Source organism: Hirundo rustica, chromosome 5 (genome assembly GCF_015227805.2).
Source record: "Hirundo rustica isolate bHirRus1 chromosome 5, bHirRus1.pri.v3, whole genome shotgun sequence".
In the NCBI taxonomy this organism is placed as follows: domain Eukaryota; kingdom Metazoa; phylum Chordata; class Aves; order Passeriformes; family Hirundinidae; genus Hirundo; species Hirundo rustica.
Window position 1 is genome coordinate 48,595,784 of NC_053454.1, and position 17,698 is coordinate 48,613,481.

At 36.9% G+C, this 17,698-nt stretch overlaps 1 protein-coding gene across 2 annotated transcripts in view; it reads right to left on the reverse strand.

The window, feature by feature from the left end:
- GLRA3 (glycine receptor alpha 3) overlaps window positions 1-16,958 on the reverse strand; it is an 84,085-nt gene extending 67,127 nt beyond the window's left edge. For both annotated transcript variants that reach the window (XM_040065782.1, XM_040065781.2), the window contains exon 1: window positions 16,831-16,958. In XM_040065782.1, coding sequence (XP_039921716.1) covers window positions 16,831-16,949 — 119 coding nt within the window. In that variant the 5' untranslated portion in view covers window positions 16,950-16,958. The remainder of the gene's footprint in view (window positions 1-16,830) is intronic.
- Between the last annotated feature and the right edge of the window lie 740 nt (window positions 16,959-17,698).

The following is a 17,698-nucleotide window of genomic DNA, read 5'->3' on the forward strand; positions in this document are numbered from 1 at the left end:
ATGATGTGAGGAGAACAATCTCTTTCCTAAAGCCAGCCCATTTAAGTAGAAGAGTTTAAAACAATTAGAGGATGTGTATTAAGGGATATATGAACTGGGAACGTGGGCATAGTTGGAGAAAGCAGTGAGGAGGTACTCAGAATTCCTCAAACAAGTCAGCACTGTTGTGGTAAAGGTCTCACTGCACTCCTGTGTTATCCAGCGGTGCGGAAAGATTGAAAGAGTGAGTAGAAGCATGAAGGTCACTTATTATTTTATACGATATTAATGAGACCAGTTCTGGGATGTTGCATCAAATTCCATGTCCGAGTTTTAAAAGGACATTAAAGCATTTGGAAAGGTACTGAACAAAGCCCTAAACCCTGACCTGAGAGTTAGGGAAATTTGCTGCAAGTAAGAGACTTTAGGAACTTAATCTGCTTAGTTTATCAAAAAAGAAGAGTGGAAAAAAATAGCTTGATTGAAGTGTATAAATATCTCAAGGCAGCAGAAAATGTTGGAGATTTATCTGATGTCCATATCTAAGAAAGGCAGAAGAAAAACCAATGAGAGAATTCAAATGGGAATTTGGACACACAGTTTAATAATAACTTAAAAGAAAATCAAACTGTACCTACCAATCCTTCAGCTTTCTGGAAGAAACAATTTAACAAAATATAAGGTATTGTTCTCCATATATGGCTAGCTTGGTGAAAAGGAATGAGTTCTGATATATAGAAAAGCAGGCTAAATTCAGATTAAACATTACAAATTTCATGCAGAAATCTTCAGACTGTCAAAAGGCACTTGACTGATTTGAGGAGCTTAAGGAAGCGAAGCAATGGGCATAGCTCCAAGTGTGAAATGACCTCTTCTCAGGGTCCTTCTACGCAGGCTTGCAGTTGCTGTAACGAGGTTTGCAAGTTACAGCTGTAATATTGGCTCATCTTGCTCAATTCCTTTCACAGTTGTGTATTTGACTTACTAAGCAGTTGTATGAGCATCAGCTCCTTGCACAGTAGGGACCTCAGCTCCAGAGTGGAAAGGGCTCTTGACCTGCCCATAAACTAGAAGCAGCTTAAAAAATCAGACTTTGATCTCAGCTAGGAAAAAGAGAGGTAAATGTTCTGTCTATGATGTGCACCTGCAAAGAATAAAGAATTGTAAGCTAAATTAGAACACTGTCATGAAAGCAAAAGGACGTGAAGTAGCCAGGAGTAAGTTTAGGTCAAAATTAAAAGACTGTCAACTACTGAAACCCTTCAGAAACAGTTTAACACTTTCACCTGAGATAAATAGCGCTGTGTGTTTCAAGATGGAGCTAGGCATTAGGATGCTGTGACATGTATGATTGTGATTGCAGATGATGGGACTCAGCTCTTTTTTTATCTTCTGCTGAGAACATGTTTACATTATTATTGATTCTTTTATGTTTCTAAAATAATTGCTGCTGTTACAGAAGTCTGGGGGGAAAAAAAAAAAAGTTAACACAGCTATACAGCCAGAGCATCAAAATCTACAGAATTGAAATGGGTAATCTCATCTGTCAGCTGCAATTTAATTACCAAGATAAAGCACGGGTCATGAATCTGTGCTCCTGAAATGTGGGCATGTGTGTGAGAGAACATTTCTCATCTTTCTTGACAATCTGCTCATTTATCCCTTCCTGACAAAGAAAATTATTGAGAAAAACTCTTCAAAGGGAATTTACAATCTCCACAAATATTTCCTTCTCTAAAACATTTAAGGCTGCAAAAATCAGATTGCTTTCCCATATATATTTTTTTTTTTTTCCTGAAGAACTACTGCTTTCTACCTGCAAGTTGTCTCTATCTATCCCAACCTCCTGCACATTTTTGCCAAAGCACAAACAGAGGGAAGAAATTTTACACATGAAAGTGCTCTATATAAGCTTTATTTTAAATGGTGTGTTTTAAAAAATGATTTCAGGCCCACTACCTTTTGAGACTTACGTTTGTACTGAAGAAAGTGCTGTTCTTTGCTGATTTCCCTAATTTAAACATCCGTCTTGAAGGTGTGCTACTAAAAAATTCCTTTCAGTGTGTGGTTTCATCCTTAAAAAAATATACATTTGTTCGAAAATATTGAAAAAAAGAGGTAATGGACTATCATTAGATTTCTATAAAAAAGATTGTATCACTCCAGAAGGGCTCAATAAGAACAGTATAGACAATAGGGAAGGAAGAAATTACATCTTACACCATTTGCTGAGCTTCTTGTTTTGTTGCTGCTGCAGGGAGGTGACAGATAAAGAAGGAATATGGTGTGCTGTAATTATACCTTCCACTGGAAACTTCCTAGAGAGATGGTCCCAAGTCCAATCTAGGACAAGCTGCTCATTTATCCAAATTAGCCTGAGAGTAGTCTCCAGAGTCTCACAGACTTACTTTTGAACACAATGATACAAATTATCTTTGAATTGTATGGTTAGTTAATTTTCTCCCCTCCGTAGGTAAACTTCTGACACATTTTTCCTTGAAAATCTTGCATTAACACCAAGTGACTGCCACATTTGCCTTGGGGATTCTTTTCATCTGATCATAAATTACTAATTTTGTCTCAAACATTCAATTTTTGTCATTCAGAGAGGTAGAAGGTTTGCATTTCATCTTTCAGAATGCATACTACAGTGCAGCTACACACATTGTGATGGCCCAGTAGGTCTTTTATTTCATTATTTAACTTATTCTCTCAGACAGCAAACGTGGCCAGATCCCTAGAGCAATTGGATGTTGTGTTTGTGGTCCTTTCTCTCCAGCTTATGTTTGAATGTTTTTAATGCATTTCATATCAAAATACTTCCCAGAGAAGCTCAAATAAATTAATTGTACCCTTAGAGGGAAAGCAAAAACTGCAGCCAATATGCATTTAATTGCATCTCCCATGCATTACTACAGGAAAGCATTTCAGTAAATTAGTCTAGTGGTACTTATTCACTGGTTCACCAGAAATGCTTAGGTGCATTAATTTCAAGACTAGTCTCCCTGATTCCTTAGCTGTAAGCAATGGTGATAGAATTTGTCAGCTTTTGAAACAAAAAAATATTCAGTGTAACCATGTAATTAAAGAGGTCTGGCAGGAAGGAAATGATCCTCTGATTGGTGGTGTTGGATCTTCTGATGGTGTCTTGCATATTGAAAATTTTAGCAACAAGATCTTGTGATATGAAGAAAGCATTCAAAACCTCTTCTGAGTGATATAGACCTTCATTTGGTAGAATTAATGGGGAAAGCAAGCTTTTAATTTGATGAGGTCAGAAGCATAGGATGGCTTTTTTTGTAATGTCTCTAACTATCAGACCTACTAATCAACTAGGTAAAGGACTAACAAGATCAGAGTTCAGAGTAAACAGAATTTGGCACATTAGTCTAGACATACATAAACCTGACAAAAATACCTTTTGAAGAGTAGTGTGTTCCATCACGTGACAGCTTAAAATAAAACAAAAACCAAGAAATACAACAAGAATGATTACTGAAGGCCTCAAGCCCATCCAAATTAGTGTTTAACTTTTTACAAAAAAAAAAAAAAACACCTGCTCTTTTTTGAAAGAAAAAAAAAACTGCCTCCAATTTTACACCAAAAAATACAATACGTTAATGTAAAGCATGAGCAATACTAATTTGTTTGAATTTTGGAGATAAGGCTAAGGTTTTTCCAAATTTTTGCGCAGTTTATCACTGAAATGCATTTCTACAGTTAAGTGGCATGGGACAGATATTCTTTTGAGGTGTGGTATGTTTAAACTGGCTAACTGAGATAACTGTGTCAGAAGAGAAATAGAAGTCTGTGTTTTACTGCAATAAGGAATTTTAAATTGGGTAACCATGAAGATTAGCAAATATTGTGGAGTGGGAGTTCAGAAGACAAGATAAATATTTTTTTAAGCAATTATTTTTTAAATTTCAATAAAATTTAAAACAAATCTCTTTACTGAAAATTAAAATGATTCATAAAAAAAATATATGACAAACAGACTTTTCTGATTGGAGGGCATTAATCAGTAATATTTATTTATTAAAATCCATGGCCATTCTGGAAACCCAGGAGCTACGTCAGGGGGTCACAGCTGCATGGATCCAGTACTGAAAGTGACATATAAAATCATCTGTCACTGCTCTGCCCTTCTAGCTCACACAGAGATACTTTCTTCTGAAAACCAATAAAGCACAAAATTCATCTCCTTCTCTGAATTATCCTTGGAAGACAAGCTCTTTACGTTACCTATACTGTGAACTCAGAGTAACTGAACTCCTAGTTTAGATGCCTGAATTACCTTCTACTGTTCAAGGTTAGTACAAGAAGATAATTTCCTTCCAACTCCTTTGTACTCCCTTAGAAAAATAACTTTATTTAAATAATGATATATTGATGACTAAATTAATCTCATTCTGAGGGCAAAAAAAAATTTCCAGTGGTGAAAGAATAGAGGAAGAGGGTGGTATGTAATAAAGCCAAAGATAGCAAATGGCAGAGAAAGAATTAAGTTCGCAATCTGTTAACAAAGACTGAGATTGCAAGTGCTTCTCATTTTATTTCTGCTAAAACTGACAATAATGTGTTTCTTGCTAATTAAAGATGCAATCTCTTACTTGTTATATGTCATAACATTGACAGTTCCTAGTGCAAAGAAGATGCAGATTTTCATATTCTGCAATGTTTTAGATAGTAATAATTTTATCAGAACAAACACAGAATTCTTAACTCATATTTGCCAGAGTGTCATATCAACAAAGAGCAGAAGAATTTTATCACTAAAAATTTAAAATAGGTATTTTCTAATAAAAACCCTCAAGAAAATTTTTAGCATTTTGTGTAAAATTTAGATTTTCTACTGATTTTTCACAGTTTTAGATTTTTCTAGTTGCCCTCCTATCCTCTTATTTTGACTAAGTGCAAATGGTCAGAATAACTTTTCAATATGATGCTGCAGAGATAAGTAGAGTTGCATCAGGACACATTTTCAGACAAAGTAACAATACTTGTGTGCAACAAAAACCCTCAAAACTTTCCATTTTAACTACACTATATATTTTTTATTATTTTAGTGGTTATAAATAAAAGCTATATTAAATATATAGGGTATTGCATTTCAATCCAACTATTACAAAAATATTTTCTTTCCGTTTGAATAATTTTTGTGTTTTAGCTACAGAATGAACATTAAATTTTTAGTGCTCTGGTACCTTAGGCAATGGTTATGAGCTTTTTTTTAATGTTCCTAATACCTTTACGGTCTCATATTTATTTTGTCTTTATTAATACAGTTAAGAATTGCTCCAGCTTCCTCTAATCATATTTGTCATGGAAGTAAAATAGCTCATTAAAGTAAACACATGTTTAACACGTGTTAACATGAAGTACATAAATTATAGACTATAGTTTTGAAAAACTTTGGATTGCTGCGGAACGTTTCAGCTTTTCTTAACAGAGAAGAAAAAGTAGAGAATAATGAGATTTGAAGTCGTCTGATTCACTCTGTCATGATCACCATTCTAGCATATTATAGTCTAGATAATGTTAAATTTTTATATATATATATTTGTTTGTGACTTGGTACATATATATATATATAAGCACAATGCTTTGCACCTTCCTTAGGAAAAAACTCTTAAGGTAAGAAGAAAACTAATTTGTCAGCAGTCTTCATAATCCTGTGGACAAGGCCTTCTATCTTCATTAAGATATGGATTAAACAAACTAAACGTTGTCTCTGTAATTTTGCTTTGTTGTATAAAACAAGTTTATTGTTGCCACTTTCAGCCATGCAATATATTTTATAAATTAGAACTCTGTTCAAAATATTTTTCATTGTTTTCCCAGAAGCATCTACTTAATAGTCTTTTAACCTGTTGTGTAGGGTATTTTTATAAATGATCTAAGATCATGTCTTCATTTCTAGCCATTTTTAAATTTATTTAACCTGCTTTTGGGAGAGGAAAAAGCTAACTCAAAGAGGAGCAGAGAATATTTCAAATTTTCAAATTCTGACAAATCTCTCACTCTTCCAACCACCTAATGAATGGGTTTAGGGTTTTACTTTAATTTTTAATTAAAAATAGAGCTTCTTCAAATTCAATTACCTTTATTTTGGTTTGGTTTGATTTGTTTTTTTGGTTTTTTTTTTTTTTTTTTTTTTTTAATAGATTGTACTTGGCTAAAAGGAAAGGAATATGTTTTGAAATGTTACAGGATCTGTAAACCACTTATTTATAGTAGTCTGAACTTGCATTATTCTCTCACTATAAAGAGTAATTTGTGTATTCACTAAATAGTGCAGAAAAGTTATTGGTGAAATGGATAGATTGCAAAATGACCTAGTAAAATAATTTCTTGAATACTCTATGCTATTACACCAGATATTCTTCTATAAAAGCTGCAAGGGTTGAATAATTACACTTATAGTCACAGTTAATAGATGATTCCCCTAACCAGCTGAACTTGCACAGGAACTGACTGGTGTCTTTCACCACCTTAATGAATAGTAATGGAGCTGATGATGATGAGGCAACACAAGACTGAAAGGCAAATTAATGCAAATGAGACTTTCGACTGTGCTGTTTTTTCTCAAGGCAATTCTTCCTAGATCTAGGAAGAAATTCTGGAAACAGAATTCCACAGGTTATAGCTGCTTTGTTGATTCAGTGTTTAGAATGTATCTCAAAATATCCTTTAAATTGTAGGGGTGTGTATCACTGAGTTTCTTAGTTCTAATGGATTTTTTTACTCTTATGGGAGTGCCCCATTCAGCTTTGCGTTTATTAGGTTGCTGTACTCTCAAGAGTATAAACAAAACCAGTGTCCACTGAAGTGTGCATGTGTTGAAGAGATGTCTTTCTTGTCATCATAATTAATGGCCAATTAGAATGTCATATGTATTCTGTTCCTTCTTTATCTTGTTTTGTTTTAAAAATCCTCTTTTTTGAGTTGTAAACCTTAATCAAAACTGAAAATGGGTGCTTTGCTGTGTTTCTTCTTAATTTTTACTATGAAAAAATTTTTTTCTCAGAAAAACCTGTATTAGAATAAAATGATTAAGGTTTATCAAAACTAGGTTAAAAAAATTGATTTCGAATTAAAACTCCAGATTTGTGAAGACTGAACCACAATTAAATGAAACAATGAAAATTCTGTTTGCCTTAGGGAAGCTCCGCTTGTATCAGTTCTGTATCTTGAGTGAGCATGTGGGATGGCTGTTTAGATGATTTGACTTTTTCTCTGAAATAAATTTGATAAAAGTGCTGTTAGAGAAAAGCTGAATATAGCCTGAAAAATCACTAAATAAAGTTTTTTTTTCCCAAAATGCTTCTCATGAAATTGTTTATTTTGATTAGTGAGCTAATTATATCGTTATTACTAATAATTCAGACTTTTCAAATAAGACAAAATATTTCTAGTTGAAAAAAATACTGGTCTCGTGAAATGGAGTTTTAAGGAAACATATATGTTTCAATTTAGTTTTATAAAATGCTGGCAGGCTTTGGTGGAATATTGTTCCGTGTCCTTTCTATTTTGTCAGTAATGATCAATTTTCTAATGTCAGTGGAAACTGAAGTTGGGTCTCAGGTTCTAATTTTCAAAGACTCTGAACGTATTCCCTAAAGAATTAGCTGAGATTTTTCTTGCTTTCTGCAACTTAAACTTCTTTTTGTGCTTTGAAAAGTGAGAAATCTTTCCAGAGCTTTGGAATTTTTTGTGAGACAGGAATGGTGATGTTCAACCAGCCATGTTTATTTACATGAGACATGTGGATTAAGTAATTTTTTTCCTTTTATTAATTCTATCCATAATCAACACTGTAATAAATCAGTATAAGACTTTCTTTAACAAGAACAGAGTTGAGCTTCAGGGTGACGATGAGAGTGACAGAATTCATGCCCTGTAATGACAGAACCCAGTATTCCTAATGCATGCATTGAAGCATAGTCCTTACGGAATAAGTCAGAGAAAATAATGTGAAGGTTGAAAAAAACAGTGCTGCTAGCCTTTCGTGCTGCCTCCAAAATTATCCCGATCCACTACACACATTCTCTTTCACACAGAGAAAGTGGTGTTTAAACTTCCCCTCAGATACATATTTAGTCTTTGCATTTCTAGTCTTCATTATGGCAGCATCCCCTTAAATTACCATCCCAGCATTACGAACTCTGTGTAAAAACTCCAAATAAGCTGAGGGAAGGAAGGGTCATGACCTGAGCTGATCCCCACTGGCCTCACAAATCCTCCACCAGATGAGTGAGGGGTCCAGGCAGAGCACCCTCTCCCCTTCCAGGGATGATCATGAAAGCTTTGAGGACCCTGCCTGCTCCCCAAACAGTGTTAAAGGCTTTGTTATGTGCAAGACCCGTTTTCTCCTGAAGGAGTTATCTCTGTTGAAAAGGATCAAAAAAGCATTTTATTAACCGTTATTTAGAGAATTTGGACAAGTGCCTTTATGATCATATTTTAATTACAGGTGAAAATTTGAGCACTCTTGAATCCAAAGATAAGTGTAGAGAAACAACAGAAATAGGTAAAGAGAGGTATTCTGAGAGATCATTTGCAGAGTGTTAGAATTTGGGGATAACTTTTGACGCTAAAAGGTAAAATTTTAACATATATATGGAAAAAACTTCCAAATAGTATTTTTAATTCCAGTTCCCTGCTGTATTGTACTTTTCGTAATCATAGATTACTGTCTCAAGTGGGAATATTTAATATTCATTTTGTGTGGTAAAAAGTTGGAATATTATGCTCAAAACAATTGAGCATCAATTTTTAGTATACGAGAACTGAGGGAAACTACAAGCTATTTTATTCTACATTTACCCTTGCAAATTAGGAGTTTAAGCAAACTCTGATAAATCTGCTCGAAAGAAAGAAAGAAAGAAAGAAAGAAAGAAAGAAAGAAAGAAAGAAAGAAAGAAAGAAAGAAAGAAAGAAAGAAAGAAAGAAAGAAAATAAAAATAAAAACTACCCAGAAAGAAATCTTTCTAGTGGAATAAAGCAATGAAAAAACCCACAATAGATTTAAAAAAAAATCTTTTAGGAAATGGATTCCAGATATGATGCTGAAATCTGCCCAGTTTGAATTTAGTCCTGATACTGCTGAGTCAGAGGTAATGGATCTGTCCCATAGCATCAGGGAAAACATCCCACAGACACACACCCCTTCACAGAAGTTCTCTATATGTGCCCAGGCACAGAACTGACATTTACCCTAGAACACAGGAGTTATGCACAACTTTGCCGTGTGAAGTCAGTGCTTTAGCCATGATTGATTTCAAGGTGTTTATTTTTGCCAGCAATTTACCACTTTGTTTCATATTTTTTCTAGTAGGGCACTCTTAGCCAGCACATATATTGCTCACAAACCTGGACGTTTAGTTGGTCCCGGAAGATGGAGATGTCTTAGCCTACATAGCCCAGAGAATGGACTCTCTTGTGCATTACTGAATCTAATAAAGGACAGTGCAGTTTTGAACCCTTCATGAAACTACAAGACTTAGCAGGACGAAAACTCAGGATCCTTTTAGAAAATTAGTCCCACTGTATGCTAAAACATTATAAAGCAACTTTTCACAAAATAGTCCCTAAGCTTGGCAGTCCCCCACTAAGACGTAAAGTCAAAATAGTTTTGAAAAGAAAAGAGACCTTTGAGAAACATGCTGGTATAACTGTATTAGCTAAGTATTTCTGCTGAGTGGTTAATTCTAAAAATTAAAATTAATTAAAGTTAAATGTCGGTAAACATAATACAAAATTGCAAACAGCCAATTTTGTAGAAAGTCATCTGTGAAACTGCATATTCTGGTACTTGTGGATCCTCAGAGATGATAGGATTACATTAGATTCATATTTTACCTTTCAAAAATCAGAAAGGGTGAATGTATTCAGAATGCATTTTCTAAGGAACTCTAGATAAACTCTAGACACAGTAGAGTCTTAATGTGAACTGTACGTAGTATACGAAGCCTTGAGCAGTGGTGTGATGTGTAGCATAAGCCAATAGTTTTTTCAACTTAAATGTGTTTCTGTATCTATCTACCTTAAATTAAAGATGGAGTGCAACAAAGAGCAAAATATTAAGACAGTAGGTGGTGTAGTTATAACTACAGCTTGAATTTTATTAGAGGAAAAAAAATGAGTTTGCTTTTTTTAAATTTCATAGCTGGTTTGACTTTGCCTATGCTACTTTTCCTAAATTAGTTTTGAATGTAAGAATCCCATTCAGGTTAATAGAAATTAACTAACCTCTAATCATTGATTTATATTAGTCAGTAGCCCCACTACTTGTGCAGCTCCACTATTTCAACTGCCCAATCAGTGACCATGATCATGTCAGACCAGAGTGTTCTTGAAATTTTCTACCTTTTCTGTAGTCTCAAACTGTTTTCCTTGGAAACTGCACTTTACTAATGTTTCATGTCACCAGAAAGAGACTTTAGTAATAAAAATATCAAAGAGGACCAACCTTCCTTCAGGAAGTTCCTACCTAGAAATGGCACTGACTCTCCTTGCTGTCCCCACTCATTTTGTACATCAGTCACAAGCCCAGAGAAGTAACAGGGTGGTATGGGTTATAGAAAAATCGTATAAAGAATGTTGGGATGTGGAGTCACTGTCCCTGCAGATGTTTACTGAAAGACTAGACGTGGGACTTAGTGCCATGGTCTAGTTGACATGGGAGTGTTCATTCATAGGCTGGATTTGATGATCTTACAAGTCTTTTCCAACCTAACTGATTCTGTGATTCTGTTCATTATGTGGAAAGTCCAGTTAAGTGTAGATTGTGTGTTATTACTCTGTTTGCTGCTGTATTCAATAATGTGTATTGGAGCAATTAATTAGACATTTGACTGGAAATGTAATTATGAAATGCATTCTTTTATACTTGTATTAATAATATACCATCTTTTTTTTTAACCTTTTTTTTTTTTTTTCCCCTCATTCTTTCTTTTTATTTTCACTACTTACACTTCCAATGTCACACATCTTAAAGGCACCAGCCAGAAAGGGTAATATTCCCTCAGAAGCCATTAAAAGTAATGGATGGTGTTAAAAAAATGTGCAGTCTTTAAGATTCTCACTCTTTCTCTTGTCTTTACTGTGCAAACTATTCTGCTTTCGATTGCTCTTCTCGTTCTTCTCTTTTGGTCCTGCATTCTTGTTAAACATAGTTTTTTGCTGTGTATTTTCCTGCTCTCTGAGATGTTCCCTTTTTGCTGGTAGTTGATATTCTCAAAAAGGTGCCTTTTATTTGACCTATTCATGATGCCTATATGTCAGTGAAAGTGATATCTTCTATTTCTTATCTCCCTTCACTGATTCTTTCACTAAACATCATAAAGTTTATTAGGAAAAGCAGTAAAGAGGACAAGAAGCAACACCACACTAAAGGGCTCTTCATCATTCATTACTTGAGAAAAGCTGATTTGCAGGAATAATTCCCTATAGGTATTATTACATAATACTCAGTTAGGTCATTTGAAGCCTGTATTCTGAATCTGTTAAAACAAGAAGCTCTAATCTTGTAAAAAATTACATTTTTTCTGATTGTCATGATTCCTTGGATGCCTGGACAAAACTAATCTGATAGAGGAGCTATGACATTTATCACCATACAGAAGCACAGCACTTATCTCACAATATTACTTGCTTTCAGTTGTTGTTATCATCAATTGGCTAGAAATGAATTAAGAGTAGTTGAAAAGTAAGAAAATGTCACTAGCACTGTAAGAATAAAAAGATTTGTGGTTTTAATTGAAATTTCTGTGTTATTTAATTTTCTTAAAGGTTATAATATAATAACCACAAAAATATATACATAATATATAAATATATAATCCTTTCCTAAAATTATAAAAATGGTAATAACTTAGAAAAATAACCAAGTTTTTATAGAAATAAAGAATAGATAGCTAAAACCCTAATCAAATTTGTACTCATGAAGAAACTCCTATTTGGTACCAAGGGATTTCAGTGTCTTCAGTGGTATAGTTGAAGTACGAGAGAAATTGGTAGAGCTGAAATACAAGAGAATTTAAATTACATATTCTTGGTCACAAAACCCCCTTTTGTCATTTTTGTGTGAGTTTTGGAAAGTACAATGCTTCCTTAAGGTACTGATGCTCTCCTCCTAGACTTTTGGAAGGACCCTTCATCACAGGAGTTTGGGCTGGGCTCAGTGGGAGCTCTGGTAGCTCAGCTTTGAAACAGAACTGTTTGTACTTGTTTTGTAGAACCCTCAGCAAGGGTTCACCTCTCTTCTTTGAGGACTAGTGTTTGTTTCTCTTAACCATGTTTGTTTCTCCTTGTTTTTCATGCTCAGAAGTGCTGGGGAGATTCTCATGGTCTCTGCAGGAGCTAGTGTGCAAGCATACTTTTACCAGCCTTGAACCTTCATCATTTTAATTGTGAGCCTGACCTGCTGACCTGACCCTTTGGCTTTGGCCTTGGACATACCTCTTCATTACCACCTTTGCCCATCAATTTGAGCTTTTGAACTGTTCTTCTGCACATGTGCTGTGGGACTGCAAACTTTTATGGCAGAATCCTGTTCCTTCCTGCATTGCTATGAGCCTGAACTCCCAGCTTGCCTTCCCTTCCTTTGATGCTCCCTGAGATGTGCTAAATGCTTTTCACTGGACCTGGAGTCTGTCAATGGATTTATTCCACAGAAATCTTTCAAATTAAATCTGGGCTGCTGAGGAAAGTATTGTGCCTCAGTGCTGTCATCTTGCATTAGTGGATTTTCTTTAGACACATTTTTATTCACGTCTTGATTTGAAAAGACACTTTTTATTCCTTGAGTCACATTGTAGGTCTAATTATTATTATATTCATAAGCTATTGAAGCTTAATTAGAATACCTGAAAAATCTTTATTTTCAAAGATTTTTGTGATGCTATGTCAAATTTAATAATTTTTAGCTGGTTTATTTTTTCTCTTTCATTATTTGAAGGGACTAATACTGGCTTAAAGAAGAATGACTTCTTATAGCTATTCACCTGAAATCAGTTTGCAATGAAATGCAGGAGCAATTTCAGAATCAGTTAACCATAAACTCAGATATGCCCCAAAGTTCAGTTGCATGAAAAATCTGTTTTTTAAGAGCAATTATCTGTGTCTCCGATACTGTTTCCTTCACTGTTTGTCCAATGGAGTAGTGAAAAGAACAAGGAAACAGGCAATAATCTAACTGTAGCATGATTCTTGGTCTGTGTTTATACGGATAAATAAAGAAATACCACATAGGGACAATTTATTTTGCATTTCCCCAGCACAACCTACCTTTTGATCCTGTTCTTTCCCCATTCACAGGTCTACATATAAAATATATACACTGCACCCTTCAAGGAAAAAACAAATCCCTCTCAGTGTAATTTTAATACATCAGTGCTGGTCTCCATAAAAGTTCCTGAGCTATTATGAAACTGGTTTTGACTCACAAATCTAATCTTCACTTTTACTCTACAAATATGATCTTGCTTTCATCATGACTTCTTGGAATTCAGGCAAATCCAGAGGATTTTTGTGTTAACATTATTACTTTATTGAAAACTCAGAAGGATACTCAGTCTTAGATATTATTATAACTTCAAACGATATCTCAGAATTTTTCCTTTCTTTGGTAGTAAATTACAGTTATTTTTAGGCTACGTTACATTATTTTCCCTAGATTTTGCCTCTTTTTGGCACCTAGACCTTCTTCGTATCACGCTTAGGCTCGGACTGGCAGTAATATTAATAAGTAATTTTTTTTTTCTTTCTTTTTTTTTTTTTTTTTCCTCTCTAGCCTCAAATATATTACATAAATCGGAGTGTTAGGTGCTTTAACCATTGTTTTTCATGTTTAAAATCTATTAATACATTATCAATATGTGTGTTAATCTATGACATAACAGTACAAACATGCACAATATTATGAAAGACTATGGATAATCACAGAATCATTAAGGTTGGAAAAGATCTCAAGATCATGAAATACAAGCAAACACCACCTTCTCAACTTGACCACAGCCCTAGGGGCCATTTCTTGAACACTTCCAGGAATGGTGACTCCACCACCCCCCTGGTCAGCCCATTCCAATGCTAGACCACGCTTTCCATGAAGAAATTCTTCCTGGTATCCAATGTGAATCTTCTCTGGCACAGCTTAAGGCCGTTTCCCCTTGTCCTGTCACTTGTTGCCTGGGAGAACAGGCTGATCCCCACCTGGATACAGCCTCCTTTCAAGGAGTTGTGCCGGGCAATAAGGTCTCCCCCAAGCCTCATTTTCTCCAGATTAAACAACCACAGCTCCCTCAGCCACCACTCACAAGACTTGCTCTCTAGACCCTTTCCCAGCTTCTGCTTTTTTTTCTACAACATCTTTCAGAGATCAAATTAATAACTATGTCCTATAATGACCAATATACATCTTGTTTCAGTCATTGCAATTTGAAGGATCTTTTGATGTGGAATGAAAAATGAATTATTTAAAAAAAAAAAAAAAAAGGTCAGGTGAAGTTTCTTCTTGTGAAGCATGCTTCTCGAGACTTTGCTCATTAAAGTAGCAAGTCTAAATTTACACTGAGAAACATCTTTTTTTCTATCTTCACAGGCATATAATTTAAACATTAATTTTACATAGCCTCAGGGCTGTTGGACAAGTAATGAAGGTTTCTCTTGGTAGTTTTATTCATTTTTCTCATACAGCCTTCAGTTTCTTAATGAGGAGAAGAAAAGTTTCAAAGTTGCACGATGTAATAGAAGATAACATAATTTCTTCCAAAATATGTGAGTAAGTAAGCCACTTAAGGTTTGACTATTCCTAGAAATCCATAGCACATCCATCTTCTCATCAAGTGTTATACAGGTGCTAAGGCTGGAGTCTGTTTCTAACAGAGTGGAAGCAGCATTCTACTGTTCCTTGTTCCCTTTGCTCCAATGGAAATCATTTCACAATGCTTAAGTTGGAAAAAACCCCAGAATTAATGGCTCCAGAAGGGTTGAGAATTTTACATTTTAATATTTTAGGGTGTTTTTTTTTTTTCCACTTTCTCCCCCCCCCATTTTTGAAACATGGAGAAGACTCCTATGTGTTTTGAACAGACTCAGGTTTCTCATGTATTATTTCTAGACCTAAAGTCATTAGCAGTCTCTGTTTTAAGATTGGTATGAAAGATAAACATTGATTCTGAGCAGCTTTCTGAACTCTTTTCTCCTTGTGCACAGTAACCATGTTCATTATCATAAACTGACTATTTATGAACAAAAGGCTATTACAATACCACCGTTATCTGGACATTGAAGAGGATAGTCCTGAATTTATGCTAAATAATATGTCTGTATACGTTTGGAAACAATTCAGTATTAGTCCAGATTTATGTCATGCAAAATACCTGTATGCTTTTGATAACTGACTTGGAATAAATGCTTTTATATCTTTAAAATAAAGGATGAACAATTCAACAGTAGGATGGCATTTGCATGGAATATTATGCAGAGGAAAAATAAGTTCCATAAGTGCATTGAAATAGAATAGTAATAACATAGTACTGCTTGTATTGCCTATACTACAGAAGTGTTTGGTCACCTACACTGACTATTAAATACTCACTATAAAATTTAAAGTGTAATATACATGTATTGACTCTTTCCTTGAAGTGTCAAGCTCATACCATGTGACCAAGTTTCTTAAAATCTCTTTCTTTTGGAACAATTACAATAAAATCACATTATAAACTATTTGTTACATATGTTAATACAAAGGATGTGATTAACTTAGATTCCAAAAGAAAACATTTGTTATAAACCTGTGAGCACTTGTTAAGTGTGCCATCATTGTGGGGCACTACATGCTGCTGACTTTACTTCATGGTTATAAATCCCCTACATGTATAAACCCCAAACTCTCTTTTCAAATGTAAGTTTCCTTTTTTGTCTTTGTTAAATAACAATATGATTCTTAAAATAGTCTGGCACTGTCATGTTATACACCATAGTTTTTATTGTGATACAGAGCTAGAATGTTAACAATCATGGCTAACTGCATCAGTAGTGAATATACGATGGCACTGAAGTCTCTTCCTTTACATGTGATATTTTTCTTTTAAAGTTTTCCCTCACAGAGGACTCAAGCTCATTTTAGCCTGGTATCACCACACTTCCAGAGTTATGTGTTAAAAGAATGCTTACACTGATATAATAACATCACTTTACCTAGAAAGAGTGTGCTGGGCAGAGAAAGCCATATGAACCTCAGTCTTCCACTCAGGTCATAATTTATGGATATGTTGCCATCTTTCATAATACAAATCCTAGACTGTTGGTAGTACAGCAAATGCTTTCCCTCTTAAAGGAACTTCTGTAGACCATATCCTCTCTTCACTCAGCTAGTGCTTTTCTCTTTCTGCAGGAGACTTCTGACCTAACGCAGTCTGTGATTTTCCTTTTGCTGAAAAGAACTGACAGTAATAAGGAAGTGCATATATTCCCAACTCAGATCGTCTTCTCTAACTTTTACATATAGACACTCTGCTCCTTAAGGATTTTCAATTTCATTGATGCTACCATTCCTGCTAAAAACAGTGATAAAATCCATAAATCTTATACGGAAACTCAATCTGCGAGCAAGTGAAGGAAGTACACAACCTCCTGCTTGTAAAAGGCAAAATGAGATTCGGGACAGCACAATGTTATGATGCCGTTCAGGAAGCGTGGAGATCACGCATTTACTTTCTGCTGCCGAAGGTAGTCGGACACTAGCGGTGAGGGAAGGCGGCTGTCCGCACCCGTCCCAGGCATTTCAGCTGCCCGTAACCCGGGAAGGGGGACACCTCTAGTTCCCCAAAGAAAGCAACTCACCTGAGCAGTATGGCAGCTTCCCACAGATAAAAGCCCGAGACGGCCGCGCGAAGGTACCTAATCCGGGCCATGCTGCTCAGAGACGCGGCGGAGCCCGGGAGCGGCGGTGTCGGAGGCATCGGAGCGGCTCCGCGGCGCGGCTCGGCGGGTCGGGCGGCACCCCAGCACCCTGGAGAGCTCCGGCGGCTCCTCGCCCGCCGCCCGCCTCAGCGCCCGGCGGCCCCCCGCGCCCTCCCGCCGGGCCCCTCCGCGCCCGCCCCGCCGCTCCGCATCGCAGCCGAGCGCGACCCTAATCCCAGCCGCGGCGGCGGCGCCGAGCGGCGGCGGGAGCCCCCCTGCCCGGCCGCCCGCCCCCGGCTCCCGGCGGCAGCCGGCGCTCCTCGGCCGGACGCATCCCGGGCGCGGGGCGCGGCGGGGCGGGCGGGACGCGGGGCGGGGGCCGGGCACGGCCGCCCCCGGAGAGCGGAGAGCGGAGAGCGGAGGGCGCGGGGCGGGACCGGGCGCGGCGGCGGCGGAGAGAAGGCGCCCTGGAGGGGCCGCCCCGGGAGCGGGGGATGCTCCGCTGGGGATGGCGGGGGAAAGTCTGTGCGCAGAGCGGCCCCGCCAGAGCGCCTTCCCTCCCGCGGGGAGAGGGCGGCGGAGTCGATGCCTGCACGGGGTAGGCACCGTCAGAGAGGTCGGGGGGACTCAACGAACCTCGGGTCTCGGAAAAGATTGGGCGAAGAGGGGCGCTTCTGCTTTGCCTTTAGGTCTGGTGGTAGGCTTTTTCGTTGGAAATGGGTGAGGGGGGTGAGAAACCCATCTCTGTATTTCAGTCTCTTTGAAAGTACAGTGCTGGTTGACGGAGAAAAAGTATATCCCACTCTAT